Source organism: Acinonyx jubatus, chromosome A3, assembly GCF_027475565.1.
Source record: "Acinonyx jubatus isolate Ajub_Pintada_27869175 chromosome A3, VMU_Ajub_asm_v1.0, whole genome shotgun sequence".
In the NCBI taxonomy this organism is placed as follows: Eukaryota; Metazoa; Chordata; class Mammalia; order Carnivora; family Felidae; genus Acinonyx; species Acinonyx jubatus.
Genome location: NC_069388.1, coordinates 117590946 through 117604565, shown reverse-complemented (window position 1 = coordinate 117604565; position 13620 = coordinate 117590946). Strand labels below are relative to the sequence as shown.

General features: G+C 38.6%; 1 protein-coding gene across 1 annotated transcript in view; it reads right to left on the bottom strand.

The window, feature by feature from the left end:
* ASXL2 (ASXL transcriptional regulator 2) overlaps positions 1-13372 on the bottom strand; it is a 130844-nt gene extending 117472 nt beyond the window's left edge. Inside the window, exon 1 of the mRNA XM_027033360.2 lies at positions 13239-13372. Within this exon, the coding sequence (XP_026889161.2) occupies positions 13239-13295 (57 nt within the window). The 5' untranslated portion in view covers positions 13296-13372. The remainder of the gene's footprint in view (positions 1-13238) is intronic.
* Between the last annotated feature and the right edge of the window lie 248 nt (positions 13373-13620).

The following is a 13620-nucleotide window of genomic DNA, read 5'->3' as shown; positions in this document are numbered from 1 at the left end:
TTTACACGACTGGTGAGTTCGAGCCCCACATCCAGCTCTCTGCTGTCAGTGCAAAGTCCCCTTCAGATCCTCTGTCCCCCCTCTCTGCCCCACCCCTGCTTGTGCACGAACATACTCTCTTGCTCTCAAAAATAAATGAGCATTAAAAAAAAAAAAAAAAAAGATGCTTAACAACATAAGCCATTAGGAAAATCAAAATCACAATGATCTACCACTGCACACATATTAGAATGGCTAAAATAAAAAGTGCTGACAGTACTAAAAGCAAGCAAGGATGAAGAGCAACTCTATTTCAAATACATTGCTGGTGGGAATACAAAAGGATACAGCCACTCTGAAAAAGTTTCCCAGTTTCTTGTAAAGGTAAACACACACTTATTCATTACACAGCAATCCCACTTCTGGGTATTTGCCCTGGGGAAATGAAAACTTAACATTCTGCCCACAAATTTTACTGCAGCTCCATTCTTATTTGCCAAAAAAATAAAAACAACCTACACATCCCTCAACAGTGAATGGATAAACCATTATACATTAGTACAATGAAATACCACTCAGCAATAAAAAGGAATTAACTATTAATACACAAAACAACACAGATGAATCTCAAAGGCATTAAAGTGAATTTAAGAAACCAGTCTCAAAAGGTTATACACCATATGACACCATTTATATGACATTCTCAGAAAGACAAAACTAGTGATGAAGAACATGTCAGTGGTTGCCAAGGGTCAGGGAAAAGTAGAGGGTAACTATATAAGATATTCAGGCTTGTACCTGACTACAGTGGTGGTAGTTATATGTGTTAAATTCACACAATTGTGTAACAAAAAGGTCAATTTTTACTGCATGGTAATTTTTTAAATAATAACTTCTAAATCAAAATACTGAGATGAGCTAACAAGTGTATGTGTAAGTAGAAAATAAAAAGACAGTCACTACAGCATTAAAGTGGTCATTTTAGGTTTCTAATTTTCATAATACTATTGAGCATTTAAGACATAACCACTTCATGAAATACCCTTCAGCCATTAAAAAAAAAAGGGTTATTATTAGCAAACCCAGAAAATGACAAATGAAAGTATTTTTGAACATGAAAAAGCAGATTAGAGGGGCGCCTGGGTGGCTCAGTCAGTTAAGCATCCGACTTCAGCTCAGGTCCATGAGTTCAAGCCCTGTGACAGGCTCTGTGCTGAGAGCTCAGAACCTGGAGCCTGCTTCAGATTCTCTGTCCCCCCCACCTCTCGCTGCACCCCCCCCCCACTCCGTTCATGCTCTCTCAAAATAAATAAATGTGAAGAAAAAAGAAAAAGCAGATTAGAAACTGAGAGACTAATTACAACCAAAAAGAAAAAAATGTATCAAAGACTAGAAGGAAACATCCCAAAATGTTTATATTGTGTCAGACAGAATAAGTGATCTTTCTTTTTTTCTAATAATTCATGAAACTTTTGCAAAATGAAAGAAACCTATGTTACATATTACTATAACTAAAATATATCTATTTTAAATTTCAACATGGATGGACCTAGACAATATTATGCTAAGTGAGATAAGTCAGATAGACAAAGACAATTACCATATGATTTCCCTGATATGTAGAACCTAAAAAACAAAACAAATGAACCAACAAAACAGAAACAAACCCATAGATACAGACAACAAACTGATGGTTGCCAGAGGAGAGGGAACTGGGTGATGGACCAAATAGGTGAAGGGGATTAAGAGGTACAATCTTCCAGTGGTAAAGAAGACACAGGTACATAATGTACATTATAGGGGATACAGTCAATGATATCATAAAAACTTTGTATGGTGACAAATTATATATATTTCATAATGTATGTAAACACTGAATCACTGTGTTGTATAACTGAAAGTAATACAATATTATATGTCAATTACTCTTCAATAATAAATTAAGCCCAAAAAAGTGAAAAGACAGTAATCCTAACTCAGAACCACGAATCACAAACAATAAATCGAAGTAAATTTATAAAATGTCAACCCTCATCACCATTAATGAGAAAAAAGACAAAAATGTTGACCAAATACAGATTGAGAAAATATCTAAAAATGATACAAAGTAGACTAAAGCCATTTAAAAATTATAGCGTTTTAAGGCACAATTTAAATCACAAACATGCTCACACAACTTTTAAGATTAAAAGCATAAAACATAAATATCTTCACAGACAACTTTTATAACCCCTTGAATTAATATACAAATTCCTGGTGGGAGGTCTACAGAAAGTTAGTTTAACAATCATTTCCATTAAATCTCTACCATTTGCTACCTCTTGTCAGCTAGAAAACAAACTTGGGAAATAAATATGAAGCAAATCCAGGACTAAATGAAAAAAAATAGGCAAGTTGTCCTTCTATCCCCTCCAACATCTGCCCTCAAAGTGTGACTTTTGTATCACAAACTTGTAATAGGTTTTCCCCTGGCAAAAATGTCTCTAATTTTTTTTTTTACTTTTTTAACATTTATTTGAGAGTCAGAGGGAGACAGAGCATGAGTGGTGGAGGAACAGAGAGAGAGGGAGACACAGAATCCAAAGCAGGCTCCAGGCTCTAAGCTGACAGCACAGAACCTGACGGGGGACTCAAAGCAATGAACCGTGAGATCATGATCTGAGCTGAAGTCGGACGCCTAACTGACTGAGCCACCCAGATGTCCCAAAAATGTGGCTAATTTTTAATGAGAAATAACATTAAATGTGTTTTCACAAGAAGCAACATGCAACCCAGAGCTACTGTGATGTTCGACTCCCAGGAGCAGTAGTCACATTTAATACAGGATGACTGGCTCCTTCTGGAGTTGTGCAACACATGGCCCTGATTGATTCTACCACTGGGACAAACCTGAAGACCAGTGGTGCAGAGGACAATGGTATGGAAAGAACAGTCATACAGGAACTCAGAGAGAGAAGAAAAATCAACATGAGCTAGTATAACTGGGGAAAGAGTTTTGCTTTCTTTTTCCATTTCAAGAATGGTAAGGTTTTGTTGTGTTAAACAGCATTCAATAACCTCCTGTATGTGTGAAAACTTCAGAAGACCAGCAGGTCTAAAGGCTTCTGCTGGAGAGCTGTAAGTGGGATCGGTGTAGGTAGAATAGATATAAAATGAGAAAAATTTGAATGATATGGAAAAAAATGTATACCCCCTCCCACCCTTTTAATTCAAGACAGCCGTACTGTAACCCTCATAACCTCTTTACAATAAATCCCTCAAATGGCCAAAACTGCTCAAACACAGGTGTGATGCTATCTCCTGCATAAAAACTCGATACGGTTCCTAAAATCAAAATAGTTGTCAGCCCAACTTCTAAACTATCCACATTTTGGCCCCAACCTACCTCTTCTGGCCTGATCTTTCACCATTCAGTACTCAAAGGTGAATTAGCCATGCATCAAACATCCCCGCATTTTTCAGTGATCCATCTTTTCAGCTCTTCCGTCTGCTTAAAATGCCCTTACCCATATTCACCTCTGTGAATTCACCTAACGTTTTATCAATCATCCCTCAATACCCAGGCCAAATATTCTGACATTCATGACATAACCCTGCCATGTTCCCTCTCCACCAAATTTTAGTATTAGTCTTGTTTGCTATTAAACAGCCTCTACAATACAAATTTATTTTGTGATTACGTTTAATTATGAAACAGGTTAAAACAACATAATTTTATCTCAGCTTCTACGTTGTCAGGAATCTGAGCATGGATTAACGGAGCCTTCTGCTCAGGGTCTCATTAGGCTGAAATCAAAGTGTCAGCTGGGACTGACACTGAACTCATTTGAGGCTTGGGATTCTTTTCCAAGCCTACTACCAAGCTTATTTGTTGGCAGGTTTCAAGTCCCTTTCAGTTCCCTTGCTGACTTTTGGCCAGGAGTCACTCAGCTCCTAGAGGCTCTCTCTCTGCCACTCTTTGCCTCATGGCCCTCTCTATAGGCAGTTCCTAATGTCTAAGTCAAGAGTGGAATTTTGTGCAGAATCTCCTGGAGCAGGAAAAGGATTTTCAGTGAGTTCTTAAAAGTTGTTCACAGCTAGTTGAAGTCTCTGTGTGATTCCACATTCACCTTGGGAAACAACTGGCAAATGGGGTCCCTGAGGTTAAAGGGCTTTTCATTAGAATAGTCTCAAATCTCTGTGCTTATTTGCTAAGAAAGAACATGTTCACAATAGTTTTCTCATTCAAAAACATAAAGCAAAATGGGGTGGCTCAGTCGGTTCAACGTCAGTCTTGATCTCTGCTCAGATCATGATCTCAGAGCTTGTGAGTTCAAGCCTCATATTGGGATCCAAGCTGAGTTCACAGAGCCTGCTTGGGATTCTCTCTCTTCCTCTCTCTCTCTCTCTCTCTCTCTGCCCTTCCCCTGCTCTCTCTCTCTCAAAATAAACATTAATAAAAAATTAAAAAAATAAATTGCACTCACTCAAGAGAACAGTGTCTTCATTTTTATCTCCAATTTAAAAAAAGGTAAAGAAAAAAAAGATTCAGCACTCATGTGCAAAAAAGTGAGTTAAGCTCTGCAGAAACATTTAAAAGTCTCTGCCCTTCAAGGCACCTGGGTGGCTCAGTAGTGGCTTACTCTTGATTTCGACTCAGGTCATGATCTCATGGTTTGTGGATTCAAGCCCCACATCAAGCTCTGTACTGACAGCGCAGAGCCTGCTTGGGATTCTCTCTCTCCCTCTGCCTCTCTTTCTCTCTCTCTCAAAATAAAAAAACTTAAAAAAGAAAAACTTTAAAAACAAAAGTTTCTGCCTTCAAGGGACACAATCTTACTGATATATAAAACTGAATTTCCCCTTATTTGTCCACAATGAAACATATATTTAGGAAAAATATGTCTTTGAAGCTGAACTTTTTTTTTTTAAGTTTTTATATCCTTTTGAAGGAGATAGAGACAGAGTGTGAGCAGGGAAGGGGCAGAGACAGAGGGAGACACAGAATCTGAAGCAGGCTCCAGACTGAACAGTCAGCACAGAGCCCGATGCAGGGGTCAATCTCATGAGTCATGAGATCATGACCTGAGCTGACATTAGGCGCTTAATCAACTGAGCCACCCAGGTGCCCCAAAGCTGAACATTTTTTAAAATTTATACTCTATTTACAATCTTTAATAATCTTCTTTAACAGGACTCAAAGCCTAGAAAGGCATAAAAGGTAGAGATTGATAAAACTGTTTACATTAAAATAAAAAAGGTCCAGGCAGCAAAAAAAAAAAAAGGATAATCAAAAGACAAAAATGAGAAAGAGATGTGCAACATGAATGACAAAAAACTATTTCCTTAATCTACAAAACAACCTTAGAAATTAGTACAGGGGCACCTGGCTGGCTCTTCCTCTCGGGGTCATGAGGTCGAGCCCCATGTTGGGTGTACAGATTACTTAAATAAATAAAACTTAAAAAAACAATTAGTATAAAAGGGACCAGGAAAAAAAAAAAGGCAAAAGATCTAAACAGCCAAGTTTACTGAAAAACATACAGATAGTCAATAAGTATAGGAAGTTACTTTATACCTGCACTGTCCGATAATGGTAGCCATTAAACAAATGAGACTATTTGCTGAGGTTTGTTTTGTTTTGTTTTCTACATAGGCTCCACACCTAACGTGAGACTCCAACTCAGGACCCTGAGATCAAGAGTCACAGGCTCCACTGACTGGGCCAACCAGACACCCCCACAAATAAGGCTACTTAAACTTAAAATTAAATAAAATTCAAAATTCAGTTCCTTAGTCACACTAGCCACATTTCAAGTGCTAAATGGCCACATATGACAAGTGGCTACTGTGTTGGGACAGTACAGATATAGAACATTTCCATCAATTCCACTGAACAAAAGAAATGCTTTTTTAATATATCAAAGTGGCAAAGAATAAAGATTGATATATTCCTTGGATTAGAGAAAAGTAGGAAAAAGGCAGTAACCTTCAACATTTTCGAGAGGAATATAAATTGGCACAAACCCAAGTTTACAAACTCTTAACTATTCTACTCACACAAAAGTACATGCATCCAGACATACAAGGTACATGCATATGCCCACATGTATATATTGAACTAGTTGTTACAGCAAAAAAAAAAAACCAACAAAACAAAAAAAACCCTGTAAATGGCCTATACATCGGGGTGCCTGGCTGGCTCAGTCGGTGGGGCATGCGACTCTTGATCTCAGGATCATGAATTTTAAGTCCTACATTGGGTATGGAACCTACTTAAAAAACAAAATAAAATAAATAAATGGCCTATAAGTCAAAAAATAAATAACTGATTTTTTTTTTTTTAATGATGGTACATTTAAAAACAATGGAATATCAAGGTGCCTGGGTGGCTCAGTTAAGGGGCTGACTTCAGCTCAGGTCATGATCTCACGGTTCATAATTCGAGCCTCACATCAGGCTCTGTGCTGTCAGTATGGAGCCCACTTCAGATACTCCGTTCCCTCCTCTCTGCCCTGCCCTGCTCTCTCTCTCTCAAAAATAAATAAATACTAAAAAATAAAAATAAAAAAAGTTTAATAAATAAATAAAAACAGTGGAATATTAAAACATTTAAGGGAATGAGGCAGATACATAAGACATTAAAAGGTATCCATGATATTCACAACTAAACAAGTTGCAAAACTGTATATAAAATATAAATAGGTATACATATTTATGTATTATCTCTACATACAGAGTTAGAAGTCCAGAAAGCTATATTTGAACTATCAACTGTAGTTAATTTCAGTATGGTAACTAAATATCGTCAATATTTCAGGATGCAGACTTTCATTTAATCTTGTTTTTATTAGAATGACTCATCCAAGATTAACTCTTTACACTTTTCTGTTCCTCTTTTCTTTTTTTTAAAGAATGAGCCTAGGGGCACCTAGGCAGTAGCTCAGTCAGTAAGCATCAGACTTTGGCTTAGGTCATGATCTCATGGTTCATGAGCCCTGAGCCCACATCAGGCTGTCTGCTGTCAGCAGAGCCTGCTTCAGATCCTCTGTCCCCCTCTCTCTCTGCTCCTCCCTTCTACTCTCTCTCAAAAATAAACATTTAAAAAAAATAAATGAGCCTATATAACTTTAATAGAAACTCAAAGTAACTCAAACCGGTGTTTTTAAGTCATATATAAATTCTAAAATTTAGTGTATTCAATAACCTTTTAAAACAACATTAAAGGGGCGCCTGGGTGGCTCAGTCGGTTGAGTGGCCGACTTCAGCTCAGGTCACGATCTCGCGGTCCCTGAGTTCAAGCCCCGCGTCAGGCTCTGGGCTGACGGCTCAGAGCCTGGAGCCTGCTTCGGATTCTGTGTCTCCCTCTCTCTCTGCCCCTCCCCCATTCATGCTCTGTCTCTCTGTCTCAAAAATAAAAATAAAACGTTAAAAAAAACTAAACTAAAATAAAATAAAATAAAATAAAACAACATTAAAAACATGACAAATCAAACTGTACTAAAAATACTAAAGGGGTGCCTGGGTGGCTCAGTCATCAGTCAGTTAAGCGTCTGACTCTTGATCTCAGCTCAGGCTCAGGTCAGGATCTCATTGTTCATGAGTTCCAGTCCCACATCGAGCCCTCAACTGATGGCTTGGAGCCTGCTTGGGATTCTGTCTCTCCCTCTCTCTGCCCCTCCCCAACTCATGTTTTTTCTCTCTCAAAATAAATAACCTTTAAAAAAAATTTTTTTAAATAAAAATAATAAAATTTAGTATATTCAATAACCTTTTAAAACAACATTAAAAACGTGATGGATAAATCAAACTGTATTAAAAATACTAAAGGGGCGCCTGACTGGCTCAGTGGATGGAACATGGAATTCTTGATGTCAGGGTTGTGAGTTCAAGCCCCACGGTGGTGTAGAAGTTACTGAAAAACAAAATCTTTAAAAAGAAAAATAAATAAAATAAGTGAAAATAAAATTACTAAATTGCACATTACTATAAACTATGAGGCTAGTCTCTATGCAATATAGAAAGAAAGACTACAGTACTAGAGAGGCATTCAGAGGTCTTTGGTAAAAAGGACAAAGATAGCAGGTATTGAACCCTACTGATGAGTTCCCTGCAGTTGTATCTTCCACACACTGGCCTCCTTCCAAACAGCTTTTATAGTAAAAACATAAATGCCCTTTCACCGACAGCGAAACTGCACAGCCTTTTAAGAAAAAAAGAGTCTGCAGATGAGGAAATAGCAAGGCATTCTACAAATGTGATGCTATTTTCTCAGCTCCTGTCAGAATTCTAGGAGATGCAGTAGCAGCAGCACCTTTCATAGAAATGTTTAATTTATGTGCTCAAAAGAGGTTTTTTCTTTTTTTTTCAGTTGTTAGGAGGTTTGTGGGCTTTTAAGACAGGCACATAAAAACAAGACAGAAGGAAAGACAAACTGAAAATAACACAGAATTCAAGAAGCAAAACACAGGGGAACTTTAATATTATGGCAAGAAGGAACATCAGTCAAGAGTTACATCAAATCACCCAGCACAAACAGACTTGCAGATAGCAATTTCATACACGTATCAAATATCTTACAATTTTATGTCAATTGTAACTCAATAAAGCTGAAATAATAAATATAAATGTGCACTTGGTATTTTGAAAATTATGGATCACAGCAGTTTGTCAATTTTTAATCCATGCCCCTTACAATGCTCTCTCATTCTATTTTCTATGTATTCCAAGATTTTGCCTAGTTTTACCTCCAACAGTCTATAAACAATACATGTAATATCTTTTTCCAAGATGCACACTCTTTCTGGAGATTTTAATACTACTACAAATACAATACAAATACAGACTAAAAAGGACTCTGGCCTGGTCAATATATATCCAAGAGGATATAACCAGGCTTGGCTTTTAAGTCTGTACTTGTATTCATAATTTTTTTTTAACGTTTATTCATTTTTGAGACAGAGAGAGCATGAATGGGGGAAGGTCAGAGAGAGAGGGAGACACAGAATCTGAAACAGGCTCCAGGCTCTGAGCTGTCAGCACAGAGCCCGACGCGGGGCTCGAACTCACGGACCGCGAGATCATGACCTGAGCCGAAGTCGGACGCCCAACCGACTGAGCCACCCAGGCGCCCCTGTATTCATAATTTTTAAGAAAAAAACTACTCATGGTAAAGATTAAGGGTACAGAAAATTTCTAAGACTTCTATTTTTACTAAAGTACATTTTGTTAAGAAGTTTTCCTAAACATCTTTCTAGAAAACATCTTTCTATTCATTATATACTTTTATCATATTTTAAATTATTTTCCATTTTCTATACTTCCTCCACAAAAGTTCTTAGCCTCTGAGTATTACTTCTTTTTTACAAATGTCCTAGGGACGCCTGGGTGGCTCAGTCAGTTAAGTGTCCAACTCTAGGTTTCTGCTCAGGTCATGATCTTGCAATTCATGAATTTGAGCCCCAAATCAGGCTCCACGCTGATAGTACAGAGCCTGCCTGGGATTCTCACTCTCTCCCTCTCTCTCAAAAAAATAAATTAATTAACTTAAGAAAAGATTTTTTTTTCTACCTTCCATCTTATTCCCTAAAGTTAAATGACTTCAGGCGAATGTCAAAAATAAAAACCTATGTACATTCAAAATAACATTAATCACTAAGGGAAATCTTCTGCCCACAAATCACATGCTAAAGACCTATACAAGACAGTCTGTGCTCACCTCTAACACCCATACTTCACTTCACGTACCCTGACCACTTTGCTCCCAAGATATCCAAAGGTACCTCTAGTATAGAATCTCTTAAGGTTACCTCCCTGTCCTTTCCACCTACAATCACAACTAACTTGTCCTTTTAGGACATTTTCCCCTTTTAACGCTTCCCTGGTTGTGGTGAGTAACAAGGGAAAAGTCAAAAGAGAAAACAGGATCAACAAGATTGTAGTATTTCCAAAGCTCTGCTGTTGCAAAAACAGCTAAATTCTTCAAGGATGTCATTAAATATTTAGATGGTACAATGTTCATTTTGTTGTGTGTGTGTGTGTGTTTTTAAAGCATGAGCTTAACTTTGAGCACAGTTCTAAAGTCAGTGCAATGGTTCTCAAGATCTCTGGCTTACTACAAATCTTTGTATTCAAGTCGAACCAAACACTATAGATCTAATTCCCAATCATTTCATCACCATCACTGCTACCCTTAAAATTGAAAACATCCAAGACTGTTAACAAAATACTTGAGTAACAATGGGGGGGCCTACGTGGCTCAGTGGGTTAAGTGTTCAAGTCTTGATTTCGGTTCAGGTCATGATCTCATGGATTCATGGGTTCAAGCCCCACATCCAGCTCCTTTCACTGACAGTACAGAGCCTGCTTGGAGTTCTTTCTCTCTCTCTCCCCTTCTGCACATGCACTCTCTCTCTCAAAATAAATAAACTTAAAAAAAATGTTTTTAAATACTCAAGTAAAGCTTTTTAATAACTAGTGTATTTATATAGGGCAAATAGAAAATCAGTAGGGAGACAGTCCAGTACAGTGAATGAGCATTCAAGTGCTACAGAATCTCAACTCCATCATCCCTCTTTCCGCTGTCCCTAGTTATTGGAACTAGTCTGTATGTTCTACATTTAATCAGCCTTTTGATATAATTTTACTATTATACAGTAATTATGAATATTATCTTGCTTTTTCAGGTTGTTTGTAACAACCTTACATCAATCCATGTAGCTCTCACCTCCATGCATACCCTCACATCAAACATGTACATATACATATAATTTTATTTATTTGTTGCTATACTATTGGTCAGAAATACAACCTCATTTTAATAGTGCTCCCTAAAACAGGACAGCCCTACAATGCAGGTACCAAGAACACAATGAAAAAAGAAGCAGATAGTGCTCATTTTCGTAAGTAATTTTATTCTTTCCTTGCTGAAACTGTTCCTAGAACATTTGACCCTAACGCCTATGAAATGTTTCTTTTTTTTGAAATAAGTTTCTTAAGACTTACTTCTCCTAGTCGTTTTGATCTTACAAATATATGCAACATTTCTTAATTTAGGTCAAAGTTACTTCCGTTTGTCAAAACACTAATTTTCTGATCTCATTATTCTGAAATATTAAAGATTGACTTTTGTCTATTCCCCCTACATTTACTTCTACCTAGTCCTTCTTACAAATGGAAATCTTCTGAATGCAGAGGTTTAGTTTAATTCCTCACTTTACAGATGGTAAAATGAACCAAAGAGCAGGGTGCTTTTTAGATTTTGCCTGCTAGTAAAAAAAAAGTTTTAGTGTCACCACTCTCATTCTAATTTTAACTTAGATTGAGGCTTTACATTTGTCAGAATCAAATAAAAATACCAAACCACTAATATTCTGATCCCTTCAAGAACTCACTCAGTACTCTTATTAAACTAGCCTTTCCATCTTTTAAACATAGCTAACTACGGCATGAAATTGAGCAAATATAACTAGAATTTATATTAAAAATTGAAAAAATAAAAACAAATAAAAATAAATGAGCAAATATATTAACCTATTATAGGAAAATCTAAACAGCAGATGCAAACTTTTCCTACTTGTCACAATCTCCCAACGATTAGACTATTTTATCCAAAGAGATCATAATGCAAAAAATACTCTTAAGATTCTAGCGACTTGAAATAAATTAATATATTAGGGTTGTGGTCTGCTTACCTATAATTACAATTTGCCATCCTTCTTTTAATAAAATGAAAAAGTCTTGAGGTATTCATCAAGTAGAAGAAAGTCTAACAGTGTTCTGTGAAGAAGCAATTTCCCCACCACCAAAAAAATTATTTCTAGAGTTTTATCTTTTAAAGGAAACTATCAGCACAGTCACAATTATGAAGATAGACTGTTAAGTGAAAACACTCAATAAATAAAATGTGCCTTTATTTATTCACTAACTTTTTCACATTTCCAACTAAAACAGAAATACAAGCTTAAGACTCATCAATCCCCTATCACATAAAATTTACAAAACAAATACACACGGTTTACAACAATGCACAAGATTGAATAAACAACAGAATCCAAATTTGGGGAAATAAAAAAGAATGGGTGGTAATGTAACAAAACATTAACATATAACTGAGGGGTGAGATATGTGATTTATTTTCTTCTTTATACGTTTCTATAATTTTCCAAATTTTCCCACAGTGAACATTTATTACTTTCGTAATCAGAAAAAAAAAATCATTTAAAAAATAAACCATACATCACATAAAGGTTCATTTAGAAGGGGTCTTCATATTATACAAGTATTATTGACATGATTCACCATTAAAGATAATGCCTCCACTTTCTCACTTTCCAACACTAAAATGCTGTTTTACGTCTCTAACTTTTCTGCTGCATCTCCCAACGTTTTATTTCTACATACATGCACGCTTTTCGTTTTTTTCATACAACGTAATAAAAGTCTCACCATTCCTAAATTGTCCATTTTTTAAAACCTACCTCTAAATTTCGTTATAACAAAATGGGGGGGGGGGAGGAGAAGTGGGGGGAAATGACAATTTTACCCACTAATCACAACTTCGTGAGGCCACCATCACTTTAGCTACGGAAAAGTCAAGGCCGGGTAAACTACACGTCCCACCATGCATTGCTGCCTTGTTCAGAGTAGATCTCTACGGAAACAGAAAAAAAAAAAAATTCTACAAGTCCCACCTGTTACTTCGTTTCTAAACACCTCTGCACTTTCAGCTTCAACAGCAAACAAAAACAAGAGCCTCGTGACCTCACGTTGGACCCGGGAGCCCAGACGAGCAGGGGACCCGGGGTCAGGCGGCATGTCTGCTATAGCGGGTAAATTCTACCAAGATCCAGCGCTCCTCTCTTCTTTCCGGGGCTGGGTGCACGCACAAGCCTTCTCCTATCTGCATCCAATGGGGGCTCTTCAGCCGCACAAGGGAGAAGAACCGGTTACTGTGCAAGCACAACAGACTTCCCCATGCCGGGGCGGGGGCTACCTCAGTGTGGAGGTGAGAGCGACGTGACCCCGAGAGGCAGCTTCAAAACACCAAGGGGACTCGTCGCAGACGCAGGGAGAAGCCACAGCCCCGCGGCGACCCTCTTCCGCTGGGCGCCTCCATTCCCACAGGGATCACAACCCCGACACTAACCGCCGCCCTCTCCGCGCGGTTTTGTGCCCCCTTCAGCCGGGTCGCTGGGCCAATGACCTCCCTTCCCCTGCGACCGGCAGGCGGCGAGGGAACAAAATTCTCCCGGGCTTCCCCTTCGCTCCCTCCCCCTTACCGTCTTGGCGGCCTCCGCCCAGGTCCTGCCCTTCTTCCTACGGCCCTTTTCCCTCATGTCGGGTCTTGAACTGACTGGGAGGCTCCCGTGTCCGGGCTCCGGCCGCCCTCCCTGCCTGCTCTGCCCTGCGATGCTTTTCCCGCGGTGCCGGGAAAAGTGGGAGAAAGGGGAAGTCAGGTCCGAGGAGCACCCAAGCAGAGGAAGCGGCGGGGGTGGTGCGCGGAGGGGGGGGGCGGGGGTCTATGGGGCGGCCGGTCCTCCTGCTGCCGTTGCCACTGCTACCGCCGCTGCCATATTGGGTCCTTACTGTACAGGCAGCCGCTGCGGTCACGTGACCGCTCCCGCGCGGCCGTCACTACTGTACGCAGCCGGACGCGCGAAC